The sequence below is a fragment of the Tripterygium wilfordii genome, chromosome 16 (genome assembly GCF_013401445.1).
Source record: "Tripterygium wilfordii isolate XIE 37 chromosome 16, ASM1340144v1, whole genome shotgun sequence".
In the NCBI taxonomy this organism is placed as follows: domain Eukaryota; kingdom Viridiplantae; phylum Streptophyta; class Magnoliopsida; order Celastrales; family Celastraceae; genus Tripterygium; species Tripterygium wilfordii.
In genome coordinates, this window is record NC_052247.1 from 798,521 (window position 1) to 823,637 (window position 25,117).

The following is a 25,117-nucleotide window of genomic DNA, read 5'->3' on the forward strand; positions in this document are numbered from 1 at the left end:
AAAACACATTGCCTCCACAAGATGGGAAGTGCATTCACTTGCTGTAAAGAAAGAGAGACAAAACATTACTCACCGAAACAGATGTTTTATTGCATGGGTAACTTACTAAGAAAAACAAGAAGAGAATCGGCTGCCACTGCCAGCATAAATAGTTGATACTGTTAAAACAAATTAAATCCTTCCTTACAATGTTCAGAATTCAAATCTCACTTGATCTGAAGAACATAAGTGGTGGTTCAGAAACAGGATAACTCATGTAGGACAATCCTCGATTACAAGTTAAGGATACTTTACAATCTTTAGGGGAGCCCCAGACCTACATTTAGATTTGATGGCTAAAATCAGTCAAGTATATGGGCCATATATTTAGACAGCTAGGAGATGTGGCCGAATGGTAGAGTTGCAATGGTGCAACCGAGAGATCACATATTCAATTCTAGAACACCGTCTCTCAACATATTATGGGGATAAGGTGTGCGTACATCTTGTCTATCTTCAACCCCATCCACGGTGAGAATCTTGTGCATGGGTGTTGTTTAGGAGATGTGAAGATAAGCATTAGAAGAATCAGGGTTCCAGTGGATTAATGGCACAAACAAGTCAGGTGCTGTACGAACAATCTGTTAACAATGAAGACATACATGCTGACTGCTAGTTTGCTTTAGCTTTTTGATGGATTGGCTAATGTGAGTCTAAAAGTTACTAGCACTTCGACTTCAACTATAAACCGTGCAAGGTTCAAAAGAAGAAGAAGAAAAAAAAGAGGAGAGAAATGCAAGAATCTCACAAGGCCTCATTAAATCTCATTTAAAAGGGCAGATACCACCAAGAATATGCAAATCATGCCATGGAACTTTATTACAAAATACTCCCACAATTTGACACTGCAAGAATTTATTCTATACAGTCGAGACCCAACAATCCTAAAGAAAAGGCATTCCTAAAACAAAATAACATTCCCAATAATGTTTTAATTTGATAGGTAATACATATAAAAAATAAAGTTCAAAACTGGAACATGGGAAGTACAAGTTGCCAATTATTTTCCCTTTCTTCTCACACATGAAGACCCACGAATCATCTCTTTTCATTTTACAAGATTAGCAATCATTCCTAAGAGCTGCTGGCTATCCAGAAAACGACCACTTTCAGTGGTACACCATCATATCGAAGAGCAATTAAGCAAATATATTCCAAGTATCCCTCTCAAGACCTAAATATCTAAATCCTTTCACCAAGAAGGCAACTTACTTTATTTTTTGCCAAATGGTTCACAACAAACACTACTACCAAAGGTAGACACTACAACGAAAGGCTGACACTCATGAAGCTATCTATATTTGACAATGTAGCATACAATAAGATCTTCTATTTTTGCCACAGGAGAGCATATCCAAGTTGCAAATGATAAAAGCTAAACCAAGTCATTACAATGGTCAAGGAGAGAATATGAACATGAAACAACCAAGAAAGCAACATTACTCAACCAATATACACCCCCGTCATAAATGATTGCCACAGAAACCAAAAGAAAATAAAGTTGCATCCAGTGAGTTGGATGGGCTAAAAAGCAAAGCAGCTTAAAGAATCCAGTCTACTCATATATTTGCAAAAAAAAAAAAAAAACAAACCTCACCCTTACAATCTTCACCATCATATCACGTGGCCGTCCTTTTCTTCTTGCCTGTAACATCATATATCTGCAGTAATTCTGGGACTTCGTCCACATGTTTGAGAACATAGTTCTCCCTGAAAATCTTCTCGCTCAGTATAAACAGCCATTCAATCTTTTTTTTCCCCCTGAGCAAATTCTTCGACTGCAGAACTTTGATAACATTATACCTAGGTCGAAGTCTTTGATCAACGCCAAAAGTAAGAAATGTAGGGTATGAAATTAATGTGTCCAAGTCCAACTTCATAGTATTCAAACAAAAATCGGTTACAAGTCTGAGTTTCTCCTCTGAACAAGCCAAAATGAATGGGGTTCGCTTGAAAGCTGAAACAATCTGCTCTTCACTCCAACCAAGACTCTTCAATACCTCAAATTTCTTTTTCCGAGTTGTTTCACTCATAGACAACATCGCCCGAAGAGCATGAACAAAAATGGGAGTGCTTGGTTCGACGCCCAACTTTTTGATATATTCCACAGCATAAATCATCCTATCAGTCTTGTGCAGCATAGATCTTGGCTGCCACACAATACATTTACTTATATTACTAATGGGCATTCCATATCTTGTTCATGTTTTTGACACGGTTCGGAATAAAGGACTTCCCGGGACTTTCTTTCGATGGAAAAAATGACCTCGACTTGACAGGAGTTGAGAGACTCAAGTTCAACTCTCCACATCAATACCCCTACGACCTATCAAGTACTTGATAAAAGTGAGGCGATCCAAATATATATTTGGAGCTTACATGAGCCAAGAAAAAAGACTTATGTCTAAAGAGGAAGCGGGAGATTTCAGCATGATAGCATCCACAAAACAAAATTCAAAATCAAATCCATAAAGCCAGCATGATTCTCTTGTCCACTTCCAGTTCCACTACAAACAGTCAGCATGCGCTTCTACAAAATATAAATATAGCAGAGCATAGAATATTCAACTAGCCTTCCAAATGCTTATACTTTGCACCAAAAGCAAATATCATAAGAAAATCTGCTGCAAATTTCATTCCAAAATTCCCAATCCTCTTCTTGACAATGATCGCCTCACTTTTGTCAAAATTTCCGGATTACCAACAATAAGCTGTGGCAACAACGTACCCTTGAAGCCATTTTCGACGAAGAAGTCAATTTTGGGCTTGGCGATACCTACCTTACAGTGAAGTAAAGCTGGGCGCTTCTCGATCAATTTGGCTATCTGTGTACTGCTGAAACTACGAGATTTCAACAAATCAAGCACAGAATCAGGATTTTTGAGGTTTTTTTCGTCTATAAGAATCTTCTTGGAGGCTGAGATGGCAGATTTTAACGGAAGCCCGCACGAATTCATGAGGTACTCGACTGTGAAAAGCCGTGAAACAGATGCAGAAGGAGAATAGCAAGCCGCAGATGTTGAAAGAAAATGCTTTTGTACCAAAGAAAACAAATTCCTAAAGGCCATATCTGCCATTGTTGAAAACCAAAATGCTTTCAAAACAGAATCACAGAACTAGCGGAGAGAGCTAGGGTTTAATCGCCTTACCTGCTCTGAAAACTTGGAAAAACATTGGCGGTCTCAGTTTCAGATACTGAGTGATTTGCGCCACTACAGTGCGTATTAAATCTGGTTCGGATCTGGAGAATACGGATTTCAACCTCTTCAGTGCCCGACGACCCGACCCAGGTAAGCTGTAATTTTATTGAACGATGTTAATTGGGTTGGGCCAATCTTTGTCTCGTTATGCCCAAGCCAGGTTAATTTCAGTGGGCTTTTATACCGGCCTAAGAACAATGCGGGTTTGGGCCGGGCTAATGTAGGGTAGGCTCCATCAAGTAACGGAGGATGGTCGGACTAAGAGGTTGGGCCGGGCTAACGTGCTCCAAAATGTTGGGTGATTTGTGCAGAAGTTGTAGTAACCTAAGAACAATTCTGGTTTGGGATTCCCTAAGAATGGCAACTACTGCAACTTCAGTCAGCCATCTCCATATCTCCTTCACTTTTGAGCTCGATTCATAACAAAGGGGTTCCCGGGACATTCTTTCGATGAAAAAGAGGAGCTTGAGTTAAACGGGTTGATTACTTCCGGTTGAGAGATCCAAGTTCAACTCTTCACATCAACATCTTACAACTTATAAAGTACTTGGAGAGAGCGAGACGATCAATGTGTCAAACTATCAGCATGAGCTTCGGATATAGGAGAGCATAGAATATTCAACTAGCCTTCCAAATGCTTCTCTCTTTCTTTTTTTCATAATCTTAGTAAGATTCAACCAATTTTCAGTCCAAATGAATCATTTGCAATAGGATTTGATGATAATATTTTTCTTTTGTTGAAGGTGATAAATTGCAACTAGCCCTAGAATCACAACTTTCTCACTAACTTCATTATGTTAGGTTGGGATATGTTACATCACGAATAATGTCCCATACAATTATTTGCCTAATGTTCAAATTCACAAGCTAGCTAGAGAGAAGATAAGTAGAAAAGATGATGTATGTATGGATTGCTATAATTTCTCCCAAAAAAAGAAGACATAAAACCAAAAGGAGAAGATAAGATGATCATGTCCCAAATCAAATGTTTCGACATCTTAAACCGAAGCTTAGCAATAAAGAAATGACAAATGAAGGAATATATGTAGAATTATCTCGTGATGAACCCACGGAATATAGGTTTGAAATCTATCGCCAACACTTTGGGACCACACCCATTGATAAAATGCCAACGAAATATTTAGTTTCCATGTAAAAAAACTCTAAAAAATGATGTGTACGAGTTCAGAACTTTACTTATTCGAAATGGGTCCAAAGAACCCTACCTCGGTGAGATTGAGCAACATATTCATGTCCACATATGTAGTGTAGCTTGGCTTCTCCCAAATAAAAGCAATTAATTTGGCATGAATGAGCTCACCCTATTCAGTCAACTTGGCAAAGGAGATCATGGATAATGGCAGTCCATTGGACATAGAACAACAAAATAAAGACATCAAACTGAAAGTTTTGCTGATGATATTGATGAACTAGCTAGGGAGCCAGTTGGATCATGGGATAGGGCATAGGGGACCCACCTTAGAGATGATCAGCGGGACCCATCTTATGCATGTGGGACCCACTAATCTCCTTGTTTTCCTGGAAAAAGTACGGTTGGCTTTGCTGTACTTTAGCCGAAAAAACGCAGCGTTTTATCATTTCATCCCTCGGAGCATTTACATCTTCTGACAATTGCCGCGTGTAATACACGAACCAACAACTCTTGTCCAAGCATGATTAATCTATGTTTATAATTAATTAAATACATTTTATATTGATTAACTAAAAACTGTCGAAAATAAGTTAATAACTCCCTGTGAAATTACTAAAAATGGGAAAGAAAGGCAGCTGATTGTGGAGCGAAATCTACAGAGCTGGTACTCTCTCCTTCCTTGTCTCCCCTGAATTTTCTCTTCTTTCGCCATTTTTGTTTTAGCTTTCGCAATTCTCCTTCCGCTCTGGTTTCTTTCTTTCTTTCTTTCTTTCTTTCTCTGTGTGTTTTGGATCTCTGTCAAACGTTCTTCACTTTCTACGCTCAGATCATCTTCTTAGTCTTTCACAGATTACGGTAAGCTTCACCTTCACCTTCACTTTTTGTTTTTCTTAGTTAATTGCTTGTGTAATCTGAGCTAGGGTTCATTTTATTTTGTTCAATTGTTTGTGGAGACTCCAATTTGTGAGCTTGGCCTTTCTGTTGATAATATAAACTAATGGTAATGTAAGGTTTGAACTTTTAGGTTATGCGTAGATGTAAGTTGTGTGGGCTGGAATTTTGTAAGCTTATGCCTTCTGCAGATTATGCCAATTTAGGGTTGGTTTGTGGTTTGAATTTAGATATCAATGGTTGAATTCCATGTAACTATGTTCCTTAGCTGCTTTTGAGTATGTAATTATGGAATTTATCTCTCTTGAATTCGTTTCAGGTATTCCATGCTCACAATTGTATCTTCTATGAGCTCTTTGAGGCACTATATCTGACTAGTTTGGCATCTAGGTCTCCCCCAGGTATTAATTCTATTTCTTTAGTTAGAATTTTTGTTGCATTTAGCTTTTGATTGTCTTAAAAGGTTTCAATTCCTTTATGGTTTCTCGTAAATGATGATTCTTCATAATGTTCAGCTTTCACGATTTGGACATTGGTTTCTCTTGGTTTCAATAATTTGGAGCCTTCATCTTACTCGCTGGTTTTTTTCTTGGGAAAAGATTTAGAAGGAATTAATTTGGGAATGCTATGTGCTTTTCTTTTTTGGGTTCTAAAGCATCCGTCTCTTGCTCAATTGGGATGTCATAGCCAACAACCTTATTATCCACTGAAGTTTAACGCTTGCTATTGTACTTTTCTGCATATTATCTATACATTTATGTGGCAAATAAACATAGTCTTGCCTCCCGATTTTCAATAGAAAAGGTCTTATATCCATATCTATCCAGAATTACTTTGTTTCCATTGATGACCGGTTTTTTTATTTTTTCTTTTTCTATACGCTTCTCTGGCTTGTGGGCTTGAATTCATAGCTGTATAAAGCACTCTTACGGAAACTTCCCTTTTAGTTTGTCGCATTGAGAAAAAAAGGGTTTGCTATGTGAAAATAAGGACCGCGTGGAGGTGGAGTACAAGTATCAAAAAGTTGACAGCAAAAGGCGCCGCCTTTTTTGTTTTATTAGTATTTTAGTCCTTTCATTGTCTTCCCTTCTCTCTTATTTTCAGGCTTTTACCCTTCTGCTTGAATGGTTTTCAGCTGTTGACTGGGATTGGGTGTGTGATCATCTGAGATGACTCATACAACTAATGAAAATGAAGATAGGGTGCTCTCCAAGGATCAAATGGAGTCACCCGATGAAGGTAATTGTGGCGGAAGTTCAATTGGAGGAGCCGTTCCAAAGAAGGGTCCATGGACATCTTCTGAAGATGCGATTTTGATTGACTATGTCAAGAAGCATGGAGAAGGGAATTGGAATGCTGTTCAGAAGCACTCGGGGCTGCTTCGCTGTGGGAAAAGCTGCCGATTACGCTGGGCAAATCACCTGAGGCCAAACTTGAAGAAAGGGGCATTTACTCAAGAAGAAGAACAGTTAATCATCGAACTCCATGCAAAGATGGGAAATAAATGGGCACGCATGGCTGCGCATGTAAGTTTATCACATATTGATTCTTAATATCGAGGAATTAACTGAGGTTCTAAGTTCTTGCAATTCGATGTAGCTTTGAGATTTTGTTTGACCACGCAAGTGTCTATACTGTGAGAGTTTTTTTTTGGCTAAAATCATTTCCTGAATCCAGATCGTCATCTCTCCACAGCCTCCAGCCAGAATGCATTCATCACATTCCATTTCTCCTTTGTACTTTTTGTGATAACCTTAACAAAGTTTCAAGATCTTTTAGTGGATGATAAAAGACTGAAACACCCTTTCTTCCAATAGATTTGATAAGGGAAAAAATTGCTTAATAGGAAAAACTTGTGATTTGAGGAAATTATGTTGGTGGTAGGTAAATGACTTTTTCAAGGAATTTTTTTTTCCCATAAAATTTTTAAGCTTGTGTGCATGCTTTGTAATTTACAGATCTCAATAAGCATCAAAACTTTGGGGGGGGGGGGGGGAGTTAACTGGAAGACATGATCTGTTGGGGGAAATTGTGGTATACTTTGTCCTGATTAAGTGATCTCAGTTGACTATACCTTGCCCCTAAACAAGCAGGAATGATTAATACATAATCTATTCGCATACCCTGCCCCAAATCCTTAGAGAAGAAAAGAAATCATGCATAGCTGTTTTAATAAATACATGTTTTTTTTTGGAAAACAAAATTGTGAGATTCCTACAAAAATTGGTTGTAGTTTTGCTATTTATGTGAATCAGAGTCCATAGACTTTCTTTTATCTATCTGGCATAGGAATTCATGTGCATCTAATAATTTGCGCTTACTGGAAATGATAGTGAACTCTGTGTCTCAATATTAAGAGATACCGTCAGGTATATACACTAAGGGAAATTTAGACACGATGTTGTTTCCGGGGTGCGTTATTGATGTTGAAGAGTATTTGGTATGATATGTTGCATGTAGCATATTCATCGGAGGAAGTGCGGGGTTAATTCATGAGAACTTTTGTACAAGATATTTGAGATTGGTGTGTCAAGCATGATTTCATTTTTACTCTTATCAATGTGTGGTTTATAAGTTGTGGAAAATAGTCTGCAAGTATTATCTATTTTTGATGTTCTTTCAAAAGAAAGTATTATCTGTTTCTTGTATGTTTATGATAAAACTTTCATTTTCTCAGTTGCCCGGTCGTACAGACAATGAGATAAAAAATTACTGGAATACCCGAATTAAGAGGCACCAACGGGCTGGCTTGCCTCTTTATCCTCATGAAGTGTCTTTGCAAGCGTTGCAGGAGAGTCAACTGGGCCATAACATTAGTGGAATTAATAGTGGGGACAACGCGCATCATGATCTCTTGCCAAGCACCAATTATGAGATACCTGATGTCATATTTGACAGTTTTAGGGGGGCCAACCAGGGCATCTTACCTTATGTTCCTGAACTTCCTGATATTACTGCAAGCAGCGTGCTGATGAAAGGTGTTGGTTCTCAATATTGTAGCTTCATTTCCCCAATGATTCATCACAACAAGCGTCTTCGAGAATCAACAACCTTATTCCCTGGTTACGATGGAAACATAGAAAAAGAATTCCTCTCATTTAACCAAATTGAGGGTGATAATTGTGATAAAACTGCTCATTCAATTGCGATCTCTATTCCACTTGACCCTGATCCTGCCAATAAGATCCTGAAGTCGCTTGGGGCAAATCAGGGTGGCCATACCCTCTCAAATGACAATTTCTCTGCTTCTAAGCCCCTTTCTGGTGCTGTGAAGTTGGAGCTCCCTTCATTCCAATATCCTGAAGCAGATTTAAGTAGCTGGGGGATGCAGTCCACACCACGTTTACTTGAGTCTGTTGATGGTTTTATCCAATCTACCCCTACAAATACAGTTGATTCGGGCAGCCTCTCACAGCGTAATAGTGGCCTGTTGGATGCCTTACTCCATGAGTCAAAAGCTTTGAGCAGTGCAAAAAATCATCCATCTGACAAGAGTTCAGATTCATCTACAGTTATCCCTGGTAATTTTTCTGAGAGTTCGGCCTTGAATATGGGTGAGGCAGAATGGGAAGACTATAGTAACCCCCTTTCTCCATTGGGTCATTCTGCTACTTCCCTTCTAAGTGAGCACAACACTGCAAGTGCCAGCGGAAGTTCTTTGGATGAACTCCCACCTGCTGAGGCGTACACTGGTAAGCATCTCTTTCACTAGGACTTAATTATGGATGATAGTCGTGGTTAACAATTTTATGCCATTGTTTAGGAATTCCAATACTTCTGTATTATGAAATTCAAAAACCACTCTTTCAACATATCCAAATATGGATATATGAATGTTCTTTCTCTAATCAAACCGATATGGGTATTTACTATTTACTATTTACTAATCGAAAATGATAAAGATTCTAGTAGTCTCAATTATCTGACATGTCCCACATGATGCACATAAAATCTTATACATACCACTCTAAAATCCTATGCATACAACTCAGCAGGATAACCTGGTGCCCGTATTACTAATTATCTTGATTTATGATATTTTATTGATGCAAATTTATTAGTTGCTCCAGATAATTTTGGTCTGCAAACACACTCTATTTGGGTCTGTATCACATGATTCCTGCTTCCTGCCAAGTTGCCACTGGTTTTGAATTACGTGGGATGATTTACATTTTGTTGTTATGCAGGGTGTTATTCTGTGTAATCAGACCGATATGGGTATATGTAGTCTTTACTAATTATCTTGGTTTCACTGATGATATTCTATTGATGCAAATTTATTAGTTGCTCCAGATAACTTTTGTATGCAAACACACCCTATTTGGGTCTGTATCATATGATTTCGTTTTACATCCTCTTTAATCAGGATGATTCCTGCATCCTCCCAGTCCCAGGCTGCTGGCTTGCTGCTGGTCTTGAATTATGTGCGATGATTTACATTTTGGTGTTATGCAGGATGTAATATGGAATCAGAACCAGTTAATTGGGCTTGGACCCCAGACAGAGAAAGAGAAAGGGCTAGTAGGTTGAATATTACTCGGCCGGATGCTTTGCTTGCTTCAGATTGGCTTGAGCAGAGTTCTGGTTATGCCAAGGACCAAGCCACCATGAATGATGCCTTAACAAACCTTCTTGGTGATGATCTCAGTAATGACTATAAGCAGATGGCTTCAGGAACTTGCACCACAAGCCAGGGACAAGGGCTGGATTATTGTGCTTGGAATAACATGCCTGCAGTTTGTCAGATGTTCGACCTTCCTTGACATTTCCTTCTAATAAAGTTACTGTTTTTGGATGATGTCAAGTGATTTTGCTGATCATTATTCTTGATTTTCAATAACAGCTATGAAGCTATTTTACCTAATTATTGTTCTCATCTCAATATTTCACCTTATGATTGTTCTCAAGGGGTTGGTCAAGTTGGTTCCTAGGATCCCATGTAAACTCATGGGTATAAACATTTTGGGGTCACAACTTACCCTAATCCCGTGTAGCAAAACTTGTGAGGGTGCGATGCATGATCCTGAGACTTGTGTCGCCAATGGTGGGATCAAAAGGCCCTGGCCGCCCTGCCTTGGAGAGATGAGTTCAGATATTTACTCTGCGAAGGGGTGGGCCCAAAAGGCCTTGGGTCACAACTTACCCTAATCCCGTGTAGAAAATTTATGAGGGTGTGATGCACGGGTCCAGAAATTTACTTTGTCAAGGGGTGGGTCCAAAAAGTGTTGTCTTGGATAGACTATATAAAAAAAACTACACTATTTTACTCCATTTAGAAAAATAACTTGCGTTTTATTCCTTGAAAGCAACCACCAACTCATGGAAGAACAATTTTACAAAATGCACTCAACATGTTCGGTTCCAAGGATGACAAAAATCTTGCCACCCAAGCTTCGGATTAAGGTTGCGCCTGCACAATTCATTTGCTCTCACGAATCGGAAATAGTAACCGCACGTTGAGGCTATGCAATCAACGCATCTCTCTGTCACTCTGGAAAACCAGAGCCTCATGGCATCGTCCTTGCGACGAAAATCTGCAACTGTAGTCCTCCCTCTCTATGAACTTGAATGTATAGCTATTAGTTTGGTATTGGAGTTGAGGCATACCAAGGTCCGTGCTACTGAAATTGCAGTGAATGGTAAGATCGATTCTAGGACCTATATCGTCAGCGATTAAGATATACGTTTCTTGAGTTTGTGCGAAACTTGTATCGCAAAGTGTCACGAATAGTATAAATTGAACTAGTAGGAGGAATTGTGGATTCATGGTGTTTTTTTTGGGATATGGTAGCTTTATGATCATGAACAGGGAGACTTAGTTGCTTAAAATTGGACTTATATTACAAGTGGGGATGAAAATGGGTTGGGCTTCGACATGCTCTTGGCCCAGCTCATTGTTTTCACGATCGGCCCAAGCTCATTAGGGTCTAAAAAAATCCGAGCTCGGGCTCGTGAAATAAAATTTAAGCTCTTTTATTAATTTTTTCCAAACCAAAAAACATTTGGTACAAATCAAAACAACTCACTTACAAGGATCAGGATTCCAATCAAACCTAGTCTCATTCCATCCAAACGGCAGCTTATAATGCCAATATGGACCATTTGGTCTAATATACCAATAACAATAGCACTTATCGCTACAATACAAGCAACGGTCTCTCCCGCTCTTGTATACATCAAAGTATCGACATAGCCCGTTCCACTGAAATCTGCACCAAAACAGCGTTTTCCCGATGATACGCTCCCCGAAACTGAACCCGTAGATCTGTCCGGCCGAGATCGTATGCCAACCAAGGTCGTCGTCGGCTGATTGGCAGTGAAGGGTGAGCTTAACTCCGGGTCCTAACTCATTGTAAATCTGGACGCAGTTTTTTTGGGCGAGAGAGAGAGTTACGGTCAATAGGAGTTGGATGAATAGAAGGAAATAAGGTTGGTTCATGGTGTTGTAATAGTAATAGTAAATATTGTATTTTGTGTGTTGAATTTATAGGAAATTGATTATATGGTAAGGTATTAATTAGTCTAAGATTGAATTGATCTTAAATAAGTAAATTTTTTTAATGGGTTTAAATGCATTTTTGGAATTGATGGTATTGTTTTCCTTAATTAAAGGGTGTGTTTTACATATTTTCAATTTTGGCAATTTGGCAAGATGTTATTGAGTTGGGCTGGGCTTCCCTCTACTTGGGCTTAATATTCCTTTTTAAAAGTTCAAAGTTATTATTGGGCCTTTTCTTCACTGCCCAGCAACGGAGCAACCCTTTGTTTGGCCCAGACCGGACTTTTTTCTGCATCGGACACTATCCATTATCCAATACAAGCAAAAACAAGAACCCAGAACCCATGGACCCTCAACAGGGTCTAGATCCCGAATACCCGACCAAAAGAGAGCAAAAGAATCCTTGAACATTTACCATGATTAATCTTTGACAGAAACGACAACGTTTTGATAGCTATGCCAGCCGGCCCAATCGAGATCACATATGTAAATACTGGGCTATTTCGTTTAATGGGCCGTAACGGCCCATTGAGAAACCAAAATGTGAACGGAGGACTCATAAAATTACAACGTGATGCCACGCTGACGCTAATTTTCAAATTATAGGAAATAAAATAAAACGATGAGCCAATTAAAGTAAACTCCTTTTTGTTTTTTATTATCAAAATTTTGAAATTGTGTTGTCGCCTTGTCGGGGCATTCATGGTGTTTTGGGAGTTTCTTCCATCGCTAATTCGCTACAAATTTACACCATCATCATTGAATTCTGGCTCTGAATCCGTTGATAAATCTCTGATCAAAAACTGAAATCTCTGCAACAACGACTACATTTTTTCACTCTCAGATCACGTTCGGAGTAAGCGCTCTTTCTCTTAAAAATTCTCTCTTTCGCTTCCAATTCCCATCCACTTCATGCTTCTCTCGTCTGTGGTTATCAATTTTTTTTTTCACTTGCATTTGAGTTTTGCAGCTCAATAGGGAGTTTGATCTTCTGTAGGTTCTGATTTTTCTTCAATTTATGGCGTTTATTTGTTTCGTGGAAAGTTTGTTGTTGGTTTCATGGATTTTTCTGTGGTCGTGTGGGGATATGCAGATCAATTTGGATTTGGGTGAACGGATTTGGTCAGTGGAGGCTGTATAACTGTTCTTTGTGTTTGCATGCGCGAGATTGAAATTGAATCGTGGTGAACGTCTTGTGTTATGAATATATATGTTAGTTTTGTTTCTGGCTCTGAACATGCGGGGGTAGAATCATGCTTTTTTTTGGGGATTGTTTTGTGTATATTCAAATTCTGATAGATTGTGTATGTGATTTATCAATTAGGTTTTTGTGAACTTTCTTTGCTCTGGGTTTGGGAGTTCATTCTTGCCTTTTTGTGGATTTCAACTATTCTATGTATAAGAATCTAGAATATGGAGTTATTAGCTCACTTGTTTTGTTTTGTGTTTTATTTTATATATTCTGCCGTCTATCAATTACACTACAGGGTTTTAAAAATTCTTCAAGCTGGACCTAATGATATGTTGCGTGGAAAAGATTAGAATTCGTTCACCCAGAATTCATGATCTTCTAAATTCTTAGCTCAATTAGATTGTTTGAACTGATAAGATTTTGAATGTGTATTGAGGTTTCATTTTTAATTGTGTATTTCCAGGTTCTGACTTGTTTCTGAGCTTTTACATCTAGTTAAGACTGACTTGGATTACTTCATCTTTTGTTCTGGAGGGCTTAAGCTTGGGAAGGCAATGACTGGTGGAAACAAAGGTTGTTGAATAAGGACGCAAATAATGGGGTCTCAAGGTGATGGAGATGGTGATGGTAAACAGTCTCAGTTTCAGCCATTGGCAAGTCAAAACTCGATATATAGTCTTACTCTTGATGAGGTTCAGAATCAATTGGGTGACTTGGGGAAGCCGCTGAGCAGTATGAATCTTGATGAACTTTTGAAGAATGTATTTACGTCTGAGGCTCATCAATCTATGGGTCGAGAAATCGAGGATCCCACTTTGGCCAATCAGAATGCTCTGCAGCGTCAGGCAAGCCTATCATTGACTAATCCTCTGAGTAAAAAGACGGTTGATGAGGTTTGGAGAGACATTCAGCAGACCAACAATAACAGGGAAAGGAAGTCTCCGGAAAGGCATCCTACTTTGGGAGAGATGACTTTGGAGGATTTCTTGGTAAAAGCAGGAATTGTAGCTGAGGCATCTTTTGATAAGAAGGGTGGTTTTCCCATTGTCGGATCTGATCCAAATGTAGCACAACAGTTCCCACAACAAGGTCAGTGGGTGCAGTACCCACATCCACAATACCAACATCCACAACAAAACATGATTGGTGTTTGTATGCCTAGCCAACCCATACCACAGTCATTGCCTGTGGGAGCTGGTGCCATTTTGGATGTTACTTACCCAGAGAACCAGGTGGCATTGCCTTCGCCTTCGATGGGAACATTGTCGGATGCACAAGCAGCTGGCCGGAAACGAGGCACTCCAGAGGCTATGGTTGGGAAAACTGTTGAAAGGAGGCAGAAGAGGATGATAAAGAACCGGGAATCCGCTGCTCGTTCCCGAGCAAGGAAGCAGGTATTATTGAATTCTTTTTATCATTCAAAGTCAAGCATGTTGTCAGAGTCCTATTACCTTTTTTGTCTTGTTACTCTTGTTTTCTTAGTATTTCTATACTGAATGCATCAAATGAACAGGCTTACACAAATGAACTGGAGACCAAAGTTTCTCGCCTTGAAGAGGAAAATGAAAGGCTCAGGAAACGGAAGGTTTGTTTTGAACTTTGTTTTTTAGATCTCATTTTTATAAACTTCCTTTTAAGTGCTTCCTTTATCCATGATCCAATGAAGACATTTGAAATGCATAAAAATGGCTGAAACGGGGTTTCGGGAAACAGCATGAACCAATACATACTTTAGTATACATCTCTGAACTGGATGGTCAGACAAAAGAAATTTATTGAACTCATTTATAATTCTGATTAGCCTGTTATGATTTTTCTTTGTATAACCATTTTTAGACCATGAATTAGATAGAGAGATTCATGAGGTTGAAGGAAGCACAGAGCTGAAATTGCCTCATCTTCCTTTGCTTGTGCTAGGTAGAGAACTAGAAAGGGAATTAAAGCCGAAATTTTGTGTAGTCCTTCTTTTTAAATGGAAAATGAATTCATCAACAAAAGTACTGACAGGTCCCACCCAAGTACAAATGTGTAATAGGTGAAAACATGATTTTTTTTGGCTTACACTGGATGGAATTCAGAAGAGCAAAACTTATGGTATGGGTGTTCAGGAAATGTATGCCAATAATTGGAGGTTTGGTTTTCTTTTGTGTGCTTTGTCGAGGGTCAAGTAAAGATAGTTAAATTTTTGCAAGATACATGATTCCGCCTGGATACCTTGAAGGTTCTATTCTTGGTTCTTTTAAATGGTCACAATGTTGGTTTGTTGAATGACAATGTTAGGGTACTATGTAATGTTGCAATAGAGAATAGGTTTTCACAAAGGCGACTATGCCACTACAGATTGAGAGGTTGACATGTACTAATTTATGGCTAGAATTTACATTCCCTTCCATTACATAAACACCAATATGGAGAATATCCCTGCTTGTTGTTGTAGAAAAGGTTAATCAAGGTTAAAGCTTACCACAGGTTTCTTTGAGAAAAATTGGTGAGGTGGGAAAGGAAGTCATTCTATGGAAAACCATTTGGAAGTCAAGAGCTCCAACCATTATTGCACTCTTTGTTTGGGAGGCATCCTTCAAAAGAATTCTAAGTTTCTAACTATCAAAGCCCTCTTTAAAATGACTCAGGAAGACCAGAAACAGATTCTAGTTGAGACAAGTGCTTATTTTTAACCTCTAATTATCATAGCATAGGTAGGCTTGTGGGAAATATCTTCTTCTAGATGCCCAAAATCCTCAATAGGTACCTTATCTGTGGGTTCAGTGGAAGAAATTGCCATTAATAATGATGCGATCTTACTTAATCCCAATGCTCATTATGTGGCCCTTGAAACCCTACTCTTTTATTTTCAATTTAAAATTTCCATTCACCATTCCTCGATTTCACCTTCTCCCTATACTACTCAAAGTTGCTTTCTTTCTCTTTGCTCTGAAAGTCTATGAAGTTATGTATTTGGTATATGCTTATTTGGATTTTCATTACCTTGCCATTGTCATGAACTATGATTCATTGGAAACATCCTAGTGTTATTCCCATCTGGTTAGAAATACAAATCTTAAATGACTGATGGGTTGGTAGCATTTCAGCAACTCGATTCATCCTTAATGTTGGATATATGTCTCTTTTGCTCGACATATTTTCATTACCTTGCAATTGTCATGAAAACATCCTAGAGTTAAAAGGCCATAGAGGGTCCCATCTGGGTCAGAAATACAAATATCTTATGTGACTGATGGTTAGTAGCATTTCAGCAACTCGATCATCCTTAATGTCAGATATATGTCTCTTTTGCTCGACATATAATTCTAGTATCGGTTTTGAACTTGCAGGAGATGGAGAAGTTGTTCCCAAGTGAACCTCCAGAGCCCAAGTATCAGCTTCGTAGGACTGCATCAGCCCCATTTTAACATTTGCCAGTCCAAGAAAGTTTTGTAGATATGAAAGTCCCCGCCCCGAGTTAGTCCTCTTAGTTTCTCCTCTGAAGGAGCATCTGTCTTTTGTTTCTGCTTCTGACAGTTTCCTTTCTGCTTTTGTATCTATTTGTGATATCATTTGTTGTAATTTTATCTAATTGTGACTTTCATCTTTTTGAGCTTTTTGATGCTCAGTGTATAATCCTTTACAATCTGCTGGCTGTTTGATATTCTGCAGTTGAGTTCTGGAGTTGCAAAGGATCACAGAATTATCTGTGATATTACGTTCTAAGCTGCTCACTTTGTTTGTCGTGACTTGGGGTGGGTGTATTCGATAATGTTTTGAGTAGAGGAATCCCATAAATTACAGCACCCAAGAGGAGAAGAGGTGAGAAAAACCTCAGTTTTTTTTTTTTAAAGTAATCTACGGCCAACAACCCTCGTTGGCCTCGAGGTGGTCAAGGCATATACACAAGCTGAGGTGGTTGAGCCATATACACAAATTCGATACACGTTGAGGTGATTAATGCATATATACACAAGGAGGGTGTCTTATACAAGTAGCAATACTGGCACTTCAATGGTAATGAACCATAATTCAAAACCACATATAAGAAGGGTGTCTTACTACTTCAAGCCTCACAGCATAAGAACTGATAACACAAGTCCCATGATTTTATGCAAAAACATGACACTCAAATCATCCAGATATAACCTTCAAACAATCATCCCTTGGGTGCAGGGGGGCTGCCTGCCATGGTCACTGAAAATCATATTCTGATGTATGCTCTTTATTATATGTAATCAAGACCGTCTGCTTTTGACCTACTGGTTGGCACCAATAACTATCATCCACTCCGTAAGAAATGGGCAAAAAAAAAGGTCATCCTCGTGAGCTTATCAAGGGAGAAAGATGAGATCAGGTATATATACAAAGCAAAGTTGAAGAACACTATAAAAGGTGACTTGTCAATGATGAGATGAATCAGGTTGTCCTCCTGCAAGTTGATTGTTAAGGAATTCCAGCACTGAAAGACGCTGCAAATAGAAACCAGATGTGATATTAGTTTTCTTCATACAAAGAGCAACAAAATGTCAATTAAGGAATCCAAACCAGTAACATATGCCTTTGGTTGTCTGAATTCATTTCAAACCAAAGAGAATACAAGAGGCAGAACTTGTGGGAGAACAGAATACACATCTCTTAAGTAAGCAATCATACCCGATCTTCAAGAGCAGCTTCTTCAGGTTTTAACTTCAACGCTTCCAACAACCTAATTCCCTCTCGGAATCCATCAATTGCCGAATCCTCATTACAAAGATTCCTGTCAACATCTGCAACTTTTGCCAGAGAAGTGGCCACATCTAGACACTGTAGTCATAAGGTTCAAAATTAATCAAAGTTGGAACAGCATCAGTAAACAGCAGAGCTTTCTCTTACTATACATTGAAAACTTTCATTATTACACCATGTCGGAAAAATTTTAATGTAAATATGGAAAATAAAACATTTATCTATAGAGTCAAAGTAATCAAAATATAAGAATCATCACATGAACGATGTCCAACTGAATGTCTTGGAGCAAGTACCAAAGTAAGGTCACAATAAAAAGTATTCTGATTTATTTCCCTTTTCCGAAATTTCAACCACCAAGTCTTTATACATTGGTGAACCTTTCTGGTTAGTCTACCTCTTGAATTACATGATAATACATCCTTGTAGCATTTTGACTTTTATACATGCTTCAGCTTCATACTGTGAACTCACAGATATAAATAAGCTAGATTGTGTTTTACAATAACATTAGAAGAGACTCTAGTAATTTTAATTTTTTTTCCATTTGTACCAAATATTGCTATACTTGAAGGTTCAATTGAAAAAAACTGCTATGCATGAAGGTGCAACACAACATCAATGAATAGAGGGAGAGAGGGAGATGACATAAGAGAGACGTAAGAAAAAAGTGAGCATGGAAAAATTCCTTCACACCTGCGACGAAACATTCGGATGATGCTCCATGGCCTCCCGTCGAACATTCAAAGAACGAAAATAGTAAGATCTAGCAGCTTGCAGGTCTTCCTCATAATATTTCAGATCACCCACTTTGTTGAGAGAAATTGAAAGTGTATGTGTGATCTGTGGAGAAAATTTTCCCGTATATAAGCATGTAATCATGCACTGCCAAACTCAGATATAAATTTGTTTTATCAGGGAAAGAAAGTTTCATTCCAATACCTCTAAGTCATCCATTGGCAATTTTGAAAGGAATTCAACACTCTCATCAAAATAAGTGATTGCAGAACCAGCATCTCCCATCGCACGACTGCAAGTAAATTCATTGCAAATTTACCACTTTGGTAGAAATTAAGGAAGTACAAGTATTTCCAACATTTATAAAAAAGAGTAGTTTGTTTGTGAATGTTAAAGAACTATATTAAGGACAGGCCCCAAAGGGGTGCCACCCATGGAAAATAAAGAAAGAAAGGCCACCTCCTTCAGCATCTTTATAATAACCATGTGGCAATGGACACCTTTAGCGACAAGAGAAAAATTATCAAAGCAAGCTGCCGTGGGGCTGCCTCCCATTACAAAATATAAACCAAATGTATCAATTTTCTGAGGAACTACTATTTATATCCCCACCAGATCACCATACATTCATCATAAAATGATCATACTTTAGTGGCCAACAAATAGAAATGACAAATTACAAGCTTGACAGAGAACCCCATTTCTTGTAGTCATTGTCTTTTGAACACTTTTTTGTGATTTCTTCTCGACAGGTTATCTTTTTTGTCGTATGCAGCCACACATCAATAATAGAAGTAAAAATCCGCCACATAAAGAGATACCAAGGATAACATTATATCACAACTAAGAAAAGAGAGAGGAGAAACCAGCAGTCACCCAGCATGCCAAGAACTGCTCCAAGCTGTGAACACAACTCTGACACATTGCCCATTCTTTCTATCTGACCTTTGATGTCCTCAGCACAGAGAGTGAGTCTAGATTTGGCACTGCCCAGATTCTGGGCACGAAATGCCTATTCATAACAAGCCAAGAGGTAGCTAACACACTCAATAAGGAAATGCAAAAAGAAAAACTCAAAGTCTTAGCATTATAAGCAACCAAAACCTTACCCTCATGGCTTGTTGCACTAAGAAAGCGCCTCTCTCCATAGAAACATCCTCATATATAACTTTCTTGTTCTCCTCAACAGCTTCCTCCCCATTTTCTGCATCAACAAGAGACCTCTTGATTCTAGCATGGCCTTCGATAAAGCGATCAACAACACTCTGAAGATGAGTATCAACTTCAGTCCCTTCAATATCAGCCCCGCACAATGGACAGTCTTTGAATCTCGATACACATGCTCTGGCACCAATAAATCATAAACGAAACCAAATTCAATCAAAAAACACACATCCGCAATCAACAAAACAAAACCAATCAACAAGAACGAGCCTTATTACTTGCAATAGACATGAGAACAAGGCACGCATTTAGTAGTTTCGAAGAGAAGCGCCCGACAAATCAAGCAACTGAGCGGACCGAGCTTGAATGTCTGAGCATCGTAACCGTACGGACACCTGGCAGCAACGGTAGCCTCTTTCTTCACCTCCGGCTCCCGTTCATCGTAAACACCGTCACCGGATTTTCTAGGAGACCCGGCGTCATCTGAACGCGACGCTTTCACGAACGGACAGACCGTACTCATCCCTCCATGAAGGAACCAAAATCAAATCAGCAAAAATTATTCATCGAATTAAACAATAACAATTCGACCTCAAACAAATTAGGGCTCATAAAATTCACGAGATAAACAAGATCGGTACCTTATGAATCGGTAGTTCTGTTTCACTGCAGGAGAAAACGATTTCTCTGTGAATTGGTTTGGTTTTTCTGTTTTTCTTTATCGTCTTGGAATTGGCAACACAAATACAAATTTACCCTGCGTTTTTTACTTTTTTTACGGTTGTATTTATTTTTATGAATATTCTTTATATTTGAATTAATACTATATATTATCTTTCAATAATCGTTTCTTAAGACCAAATGATTGATCTTTCACTCCAATTAGACAGTATTCTTTTGTTTTGTTTTTTTTTTTTATTATTTATAAGCGAATTAGTATTCTTTTGTTCATATCTAGTATTCTTGGCTCGATTTGGTATCGCTCTCGCGCCTTACACATAAACACCGAATTTACCCCTAAATGTCCTCGGAATGACAATGGGTCGGGTATCATTCCAATTAAAGAAAACCAAAACCTTTTCCATTTAAGATACCCTATACTAAAATCATTTAAATTTCTAAAAACATAAACGTTCTATAACCATTTACAATCGGATACTCGTTTACTATTTAACTTTTAATACTTTTTTATTTTTTCATAAATGATTGAATAACTGTTTCCAAATCTGTAAATCCAAACCCTAACCTATTCTAAACCTGAATTCGAAAGGCAAATCATGCATTAAAACCAAAACAAAATAACGTAATCAATAATCCAAAATAAGTCTACGATTAATATATCATATCAGTCGGTTCGGACCTCCCATTAGTTTCACCCAAACTTCTTCATCCTTTGATTGATATATATAAATTGTTCTCTTTACATACATTTGTTATAGTTTAAACCATATTATATACAACATAATAATTCAATACCACTAGCTTGACAATATAGCCTTTGAAAAACCAACGTGAGACCAACAGCGAAGTGTGCCCCTGTATTGTAGGTCACAATCTCTTACTTCCTATGTAAATTTGTGGGGTAATAGCACTTTTGGGTATTGTATAACTTGACCCAACTCAATTCGGGATGGGCTGAAGAGTTTGAGAGTCCATCAGCCCATTATGATCCTAAGCCCATGGTATATTCATGTTGGGCCTGGTGGGTTGGTTTCTTAACAAATTTTGAAGGAACCAAAAAAAGGCAAAAACACATTATTTGGTAACTTGGTAGGATAATTTCCTTAGTGTTTAAATTGTGTTATATGGCATGATATCCATATATTATGGAAAATTCCATAATTTTAAAATTTCCAATATGAATAATGACTAACAATTAGTTGGCAAAGTTCCATATTTGTGGGTTTTATGTATATAATAGAAAAAAAAAATCTCAATGTGGATAAAAACAATTTTAATATACTGAACTAAAAAAATTTATACGTAACCGATGATAACATTATAAAAATCCAACACATCGACAAAAAGTATTGCTTCTTAATATATCACCTTATTATTAAAAAAAATCGTTTTGTTCCTCTTAATTATTTTTCAAAACCGATTTGAACAAATCATTTATATTTTCATACACAGAAATATTAATTAATTTATTAAAAAAAATCCTATTTTCCATACATAGAAATATTAATAATTTAGGAAAAATTAAATCCTATAAGATTCAAATTAATTCCTAATTGGTCATCTTTCTGTGGTGGAGCAAGAGACAGGCAACCACCACGAAGGGTATATTCTATATTCTCTTTCCTTTTTACTCGGAAATGAAACGGTAACTCACGGATTAACCACGGTTAAACGTTAACCTGACCATGGCTCTATAAAATCATCCAAATTCCAAACCGAACACGTTGTTCTCGATCCTCTGCCATGGGCGACCGCATCCGCGTACTTGTACGGAGAATCTGAGCTCGAACTCTACTGAAGAATCGCAGTAGTATGCACGAATTCGCGATCGTCAGGCACGTAAATCCTCCATTTGTTATTGATTCAAGTTCTCCTTCTAGTACTAGCGATTGATCACTTGATCATGTAGCGTAAATTCGTTTGATTGCTCTGTATTTGTGATTATATCTTGATGCATGATCTTTGTGTTGTAAGTACTGATTCTGTAATTGCATCTTCATCTTTTATCTTGCGTTTCATTTCGCTGCGAATTTGCGGTCTTATGGGTACTGTTCCCTGCAGGTTCTAGTACAATTTTGATTGCTTCTGAACTATTGAATCTCGTTGTCAATTAACTCTGCTTATCGTACATGATTTGTCATGTTATGAGTTTCTATTTAAATTATATTGTTAAGAAAAGTCTTTAGGGTTTATGTTTTCTGTGTATAATGACATTTTGTCTTTTAGGGTATGAAATTTTTTATTGTTCTTGCCAAAGTAGGTAGAGTCCAAGTTTATTTGTCATCATTTGTAACGGATTGTGATCCTATCAACATTGAAGCTACACGTTAGATATTTATTTAAGATAGAAAATTTCGCGTGAAGAAATGGAGACCATTGGTGTTTTATAATTATGCTTGTATTTTGGTTGATATAAGGACACGTTGTTGCGTCTATTTATGGTTAGTTTGGAATTTGTTTCTTTTTGCGAAACTGGTTGACAACACTCATCTGACCAGTTGCTTAAATTTCTCTTTGCAGGGGATCGGTCTTTAATTGTTTTTTTCATCCTGATCTAGACTGAAAATCTTCTTTAATTTGAATGTCAGCCAGTCAAGTTGTTGTGAATATTAGAATAGAGTGAGAGACTGATAAAAGTCGAGTACTAATAAAAGTCAAGTTCAGATTTGCTGACTTCTTCATATCTTGTTTTTTTTTTAGTGTGCGTTTCCATGGGAATCTTCGAGGACATGGGTTTCTGTTCTAATATTGATTTTGTCGAAGTCCCTAATGGGGACGTTGAGTTGGCAGCAGAATGTGAACCAGTGGTTGCGGTTGAGGAGGATGATATTGATGAAGACGTGGATGTTGATGAGCTTGAGAGGAGGATGTGGAGAGATCGAATGCTTCTGAAGCGGCTTAAAGAACAAAACAAGAATAAGGAAGCAATTGATAGTACTAAGCAGCGTCAGTCACAGGAACAAGCCCGAAGGAAGAAGATGTCGCGCGCACAAGATGGTATCCTCAAATACATGCTGAAAATGATGGAGGTTTGCAAAGCTCAGGGCTTTGTGTATGGTATCATTCCTGAGAATGGAAAGCCAGTGAGTGGAGCTTCTGATAATCTGCGAGCCTGGTGGAAGGAAAAAGTCAGGTTTGATAGGAATGGCCCTGCTGCAATTGCCAAGTATCAAGCAGATCATTCAATCCCTGGGAAAAATAGAGATTTTAGTGCGGAGGCATCCATGCCTCACACCTTGCAAGAGCTTCAAGACACAACTCTTGGGTCACTTCTCTCAGCTTTGATGCAGCATTGTGATCCACCACAGAGACGTTTCCCATTGGAGAAAGGTGTTGCCCCACCATGGTGGCCTAGTGGGAAGGAGGAATGGTGGCCTGAGTTAGGTCTGCCAAAGGATCAGGGGCCTCCTCCTTACAAGAAACCCCATGATTTGAAAAAGGCTTGGAAAGTGAGTGTTCTCACTGCAGTAATCAAGCATATGTCCCCAGACGTTGCCAAAATCCACAAACTTGTCCGTCAATCTAAATGTTTGCAGGATAAAATGACTGCGAAGGAAAGCGCCATGTGGCTTGCAATAATCAGTCAAGAAGAAGCATTGTTTAGAAAATTGTATCCTAGTAGCTGCCTGCCTCTGTCTGCTGTTGGGAGTGGTTCTTATGTCACTGATGAAACGACTGATTATGATGTTGAGGGAGTATATAAGGAACAAAAAGCTGAAGTGGAGGAGTGCAAGCTGCATGATGTTAGTCTCTTGAGTGCGGGGGCAGCAGGGCAGAAAGATAGGGTTATAATCTCCCCATTTCTTCCTCAAATTAAAGAAGAATTTGTTGAGAACAGCTCACCTTTCAATTATAAGAGAAAGCATCAAACTGATGAGCAGCAGATGTTGATGGATCAGAATATATACACCTGTGAGTACCCCCAATGCCCATCTAATGACTATCGCTTTGGATTTCTTGACAGGTCTTCAAGAAACAATCACCAGTTGCATTGTACTTTCCGTGATATTTCTTCTCAACGAGTTGGAATGTCAAACTTCCAAGTCACTGGTGAGACAGCAGCAGTTTTCAGTGTACCCTATGCTCAAACTAAGCCAACTATGCCACCGGTCAATCAGACGGGCCCCAATATGGCAGTACTCGGACTCCCAGAAGATGGACAAAGAATGATTTCTGAACTCATGTCCTTCTATGATTCCAGTCTTCAGCAGGACAAGAGCATGGATCCTGGGGCTGTCAAAGTAATAGGGTGTGCAGCTCAGCTGCAGCTGCAGCAACTACAACACCAGGAACCAATATTTGAGCTTCAGCCAGTTGATGGCTGCTATGGGCAAGGAGTTATATTGGGTGGCAACATCGCTCAAGGAACGAATCTGCCGTTGGATGACTCTTTTATCCCATCAATGGAAATTCAGCTTGAGCAGTGCAAGGCATTTGATGCTCCATTTGATACCAATTACATTGACAGTATGTCTGACTTCAGATTTGGCTCTCGTTTTAGCTTCCTATCTACTGATTGCATTGCAGACCCTCTCCCAATGCAGGGTCTGGCCATGTGGTAACTTTGCTGGAAGAAGTAGGGATTTCATACTGGTTCTCATGCATGTTGGTTGAAGGCACTAAATGAAGGGGAAGAGACCCTTCTTGGAAAGTCATTAGTACAGCGTCACTGCTCTAAATGGGCAATGCTTATTATATATTCTCATTGTATAAGTTGTTTTATACTTTTATGTGTTTGTATTTGTAGATATTTGTTGTATTTGTAGATATTTGTGTTTGTAAAACTTTGGGCTTGTCTTCTGATAATAATGAATAAAAGTTGTTAATATATTCAATCATTCGCATCAGCT

At 38.4% G+C, this 25,117-nt stretch overlaps 5 protein-coding genes across 10 annotated transcripts; 3 read left to right on the forward strand and 2 right to left on the reverse strand.

Moving 5' to 3' along the window:
• On the reverse strand, positions 1-2,225 carry LOC119981246. Its single transcript, XM_038824301.1, has 2 exons — positions 1,637-2,225; positions 1-41 (listed from the first exon to the last, which is right to left on the reverse strand). The coding sequence occupies exon 1, from the start codon at positions 2,178-2,180 to the stop codon at positions 1,659-1,661; it is 522 nt and encodes a 173-aa protein (XP_038680229.1). The 5' UTR covers positions 2,181-2,225; the 3' UTR covers positions 1-41; positions 1,637-1,658.
• A 2,774-nt stretch (positions 2,226-4,999) lies between these two features.
• Positions 5,000-10,147, forward strand: LOC119981135 (transcription factor MYB33-like). 4 transcript variants are annotated; one of them, XM_038824165.1, is made up of 5 exons: positions 5,000-5,056; positions 5,603-5,684; positions 6,419-6,809; positions 7,961-8,975; positions 9,739-10,147. In XM_038824165.1, exons 3-5 carry the CDS (start codon positions 6,453-6,455, stop codon positions 10,044-10,046), a joined length of 1,680 nt encoding a protein of 559 aa, XP_038680093.1. In that variant the 5' UTR covers positions 5,000-5,056; positions 5,603-5,684; positions 6,419-6,452; the 3' UTR covers positions 10,047-10,147. The 4 variants fall into 4 exon arrangements, with proteins under 4 accessions (XP_038680093.1, XP_038680096.1, XP_038680095.1 ...); XM_038824168.1 differs by having other exon boundaries at positions 5,027-5,056; positions 6,388-6,809; XM_038824167.1 differs by lacking the exon at positions 5,000-5,056 and adding an exon at positions 5,110-5,247 and having other exon boundaries at positions 6,388-6,809.
• A 2,298-nt stretch (positions 10,148-12,445) lies between these two features.
• Positions 12,446-16,638, forward strand: LOC119981136 (ABSCISIC ACID-INSENSITIVE 5-like protein 2). Of its 2 annotated transcripts, none has more exons than XM_038824169.1 (4): positions 12,446-12,638; positions 13,438-14,368; positions 14,488-14,559; positions 16,307-16,638. In XM_038824169.1, exons 2-4 carry the CDS (start codon positions 13,571-13,573, stop codon positions 16,382-16,384), a joined length of 948 nt encoding a protein of 315 aa, XP_038680097.1. In that variant the 5' UTR covers positions 12,446-12,638; positions 13,438-13,570; the 3' UTR covers positions 16,385-16,638. The 2 variants fall into 2 exon arrangements, with proteins under 2 accessions (XP_038680097.1, XP_038680098.1); XM_038824170.1 differs by having other exon boundaries at positions 13,509-14,368.
• A 285-nt stretch (positions 16,639-16,923) lies between these two features.
• LOC119980417 (protein NCA1-like) lies at positions 16,924-20,354 on the reverse strand. Its single transcript, XM_038823105.1, has 8 exons — positions 20,228-20,354; positions 19,865-20,111; positions 19,532-19,766; positions 19,289-19,434; positions 18,627-18,714; positions 18,381-18,527; positions 17,613-17,762; positions 16,924-17,428 (listed from the first exon to the last, which is right to left on the reverse strand). Exons 2-8 carry the CDS (start codon positions 20,107-20,109, stop codon positions 17,360-17,362), a joined length of 1,080 nt encoding a protein of 359 aa, XP_038679033.1. The 5' UTR covers positions 20,110-20,111; positions 20,228-20,354; the 3' UTR covers positions 16,924-17,359.
• Positions 20,355-22,787: 2,433 nt separating this feature from the next.
• LOC119981047 (protein ETHYLENE INSENSITIVE 3-like) lies at positions 22,788-25,100 on the forward strand. Of its 2 annotated transcripts, XM_038824008.1 has the most exons (2): positions 22,788-24,697; positions 24,795-25,100. In XM_038824008.1, exons 1-2 carry the CDS (start codon positions 22,979-22,981, stop codon positions 24,879-24,881), a joined length of 1,806 nt encoding a protein of 601 aa, XP_038679936.1. In that variant the 5' UTR covers positions 22,788-22,978; the 3' UTR covers positions 24,882-25,100. The 2 variants fall into 2 exon arrangements, with proteins under 2 accessions (XP_038679936.1, XP_038679935.1); XM_038824007.1 differs by having other exon boundaries at positions 22,788-25,100.
• The last annotated feature ends 17 nt before the right edge of the window (positions 25,101-25,117 follow it).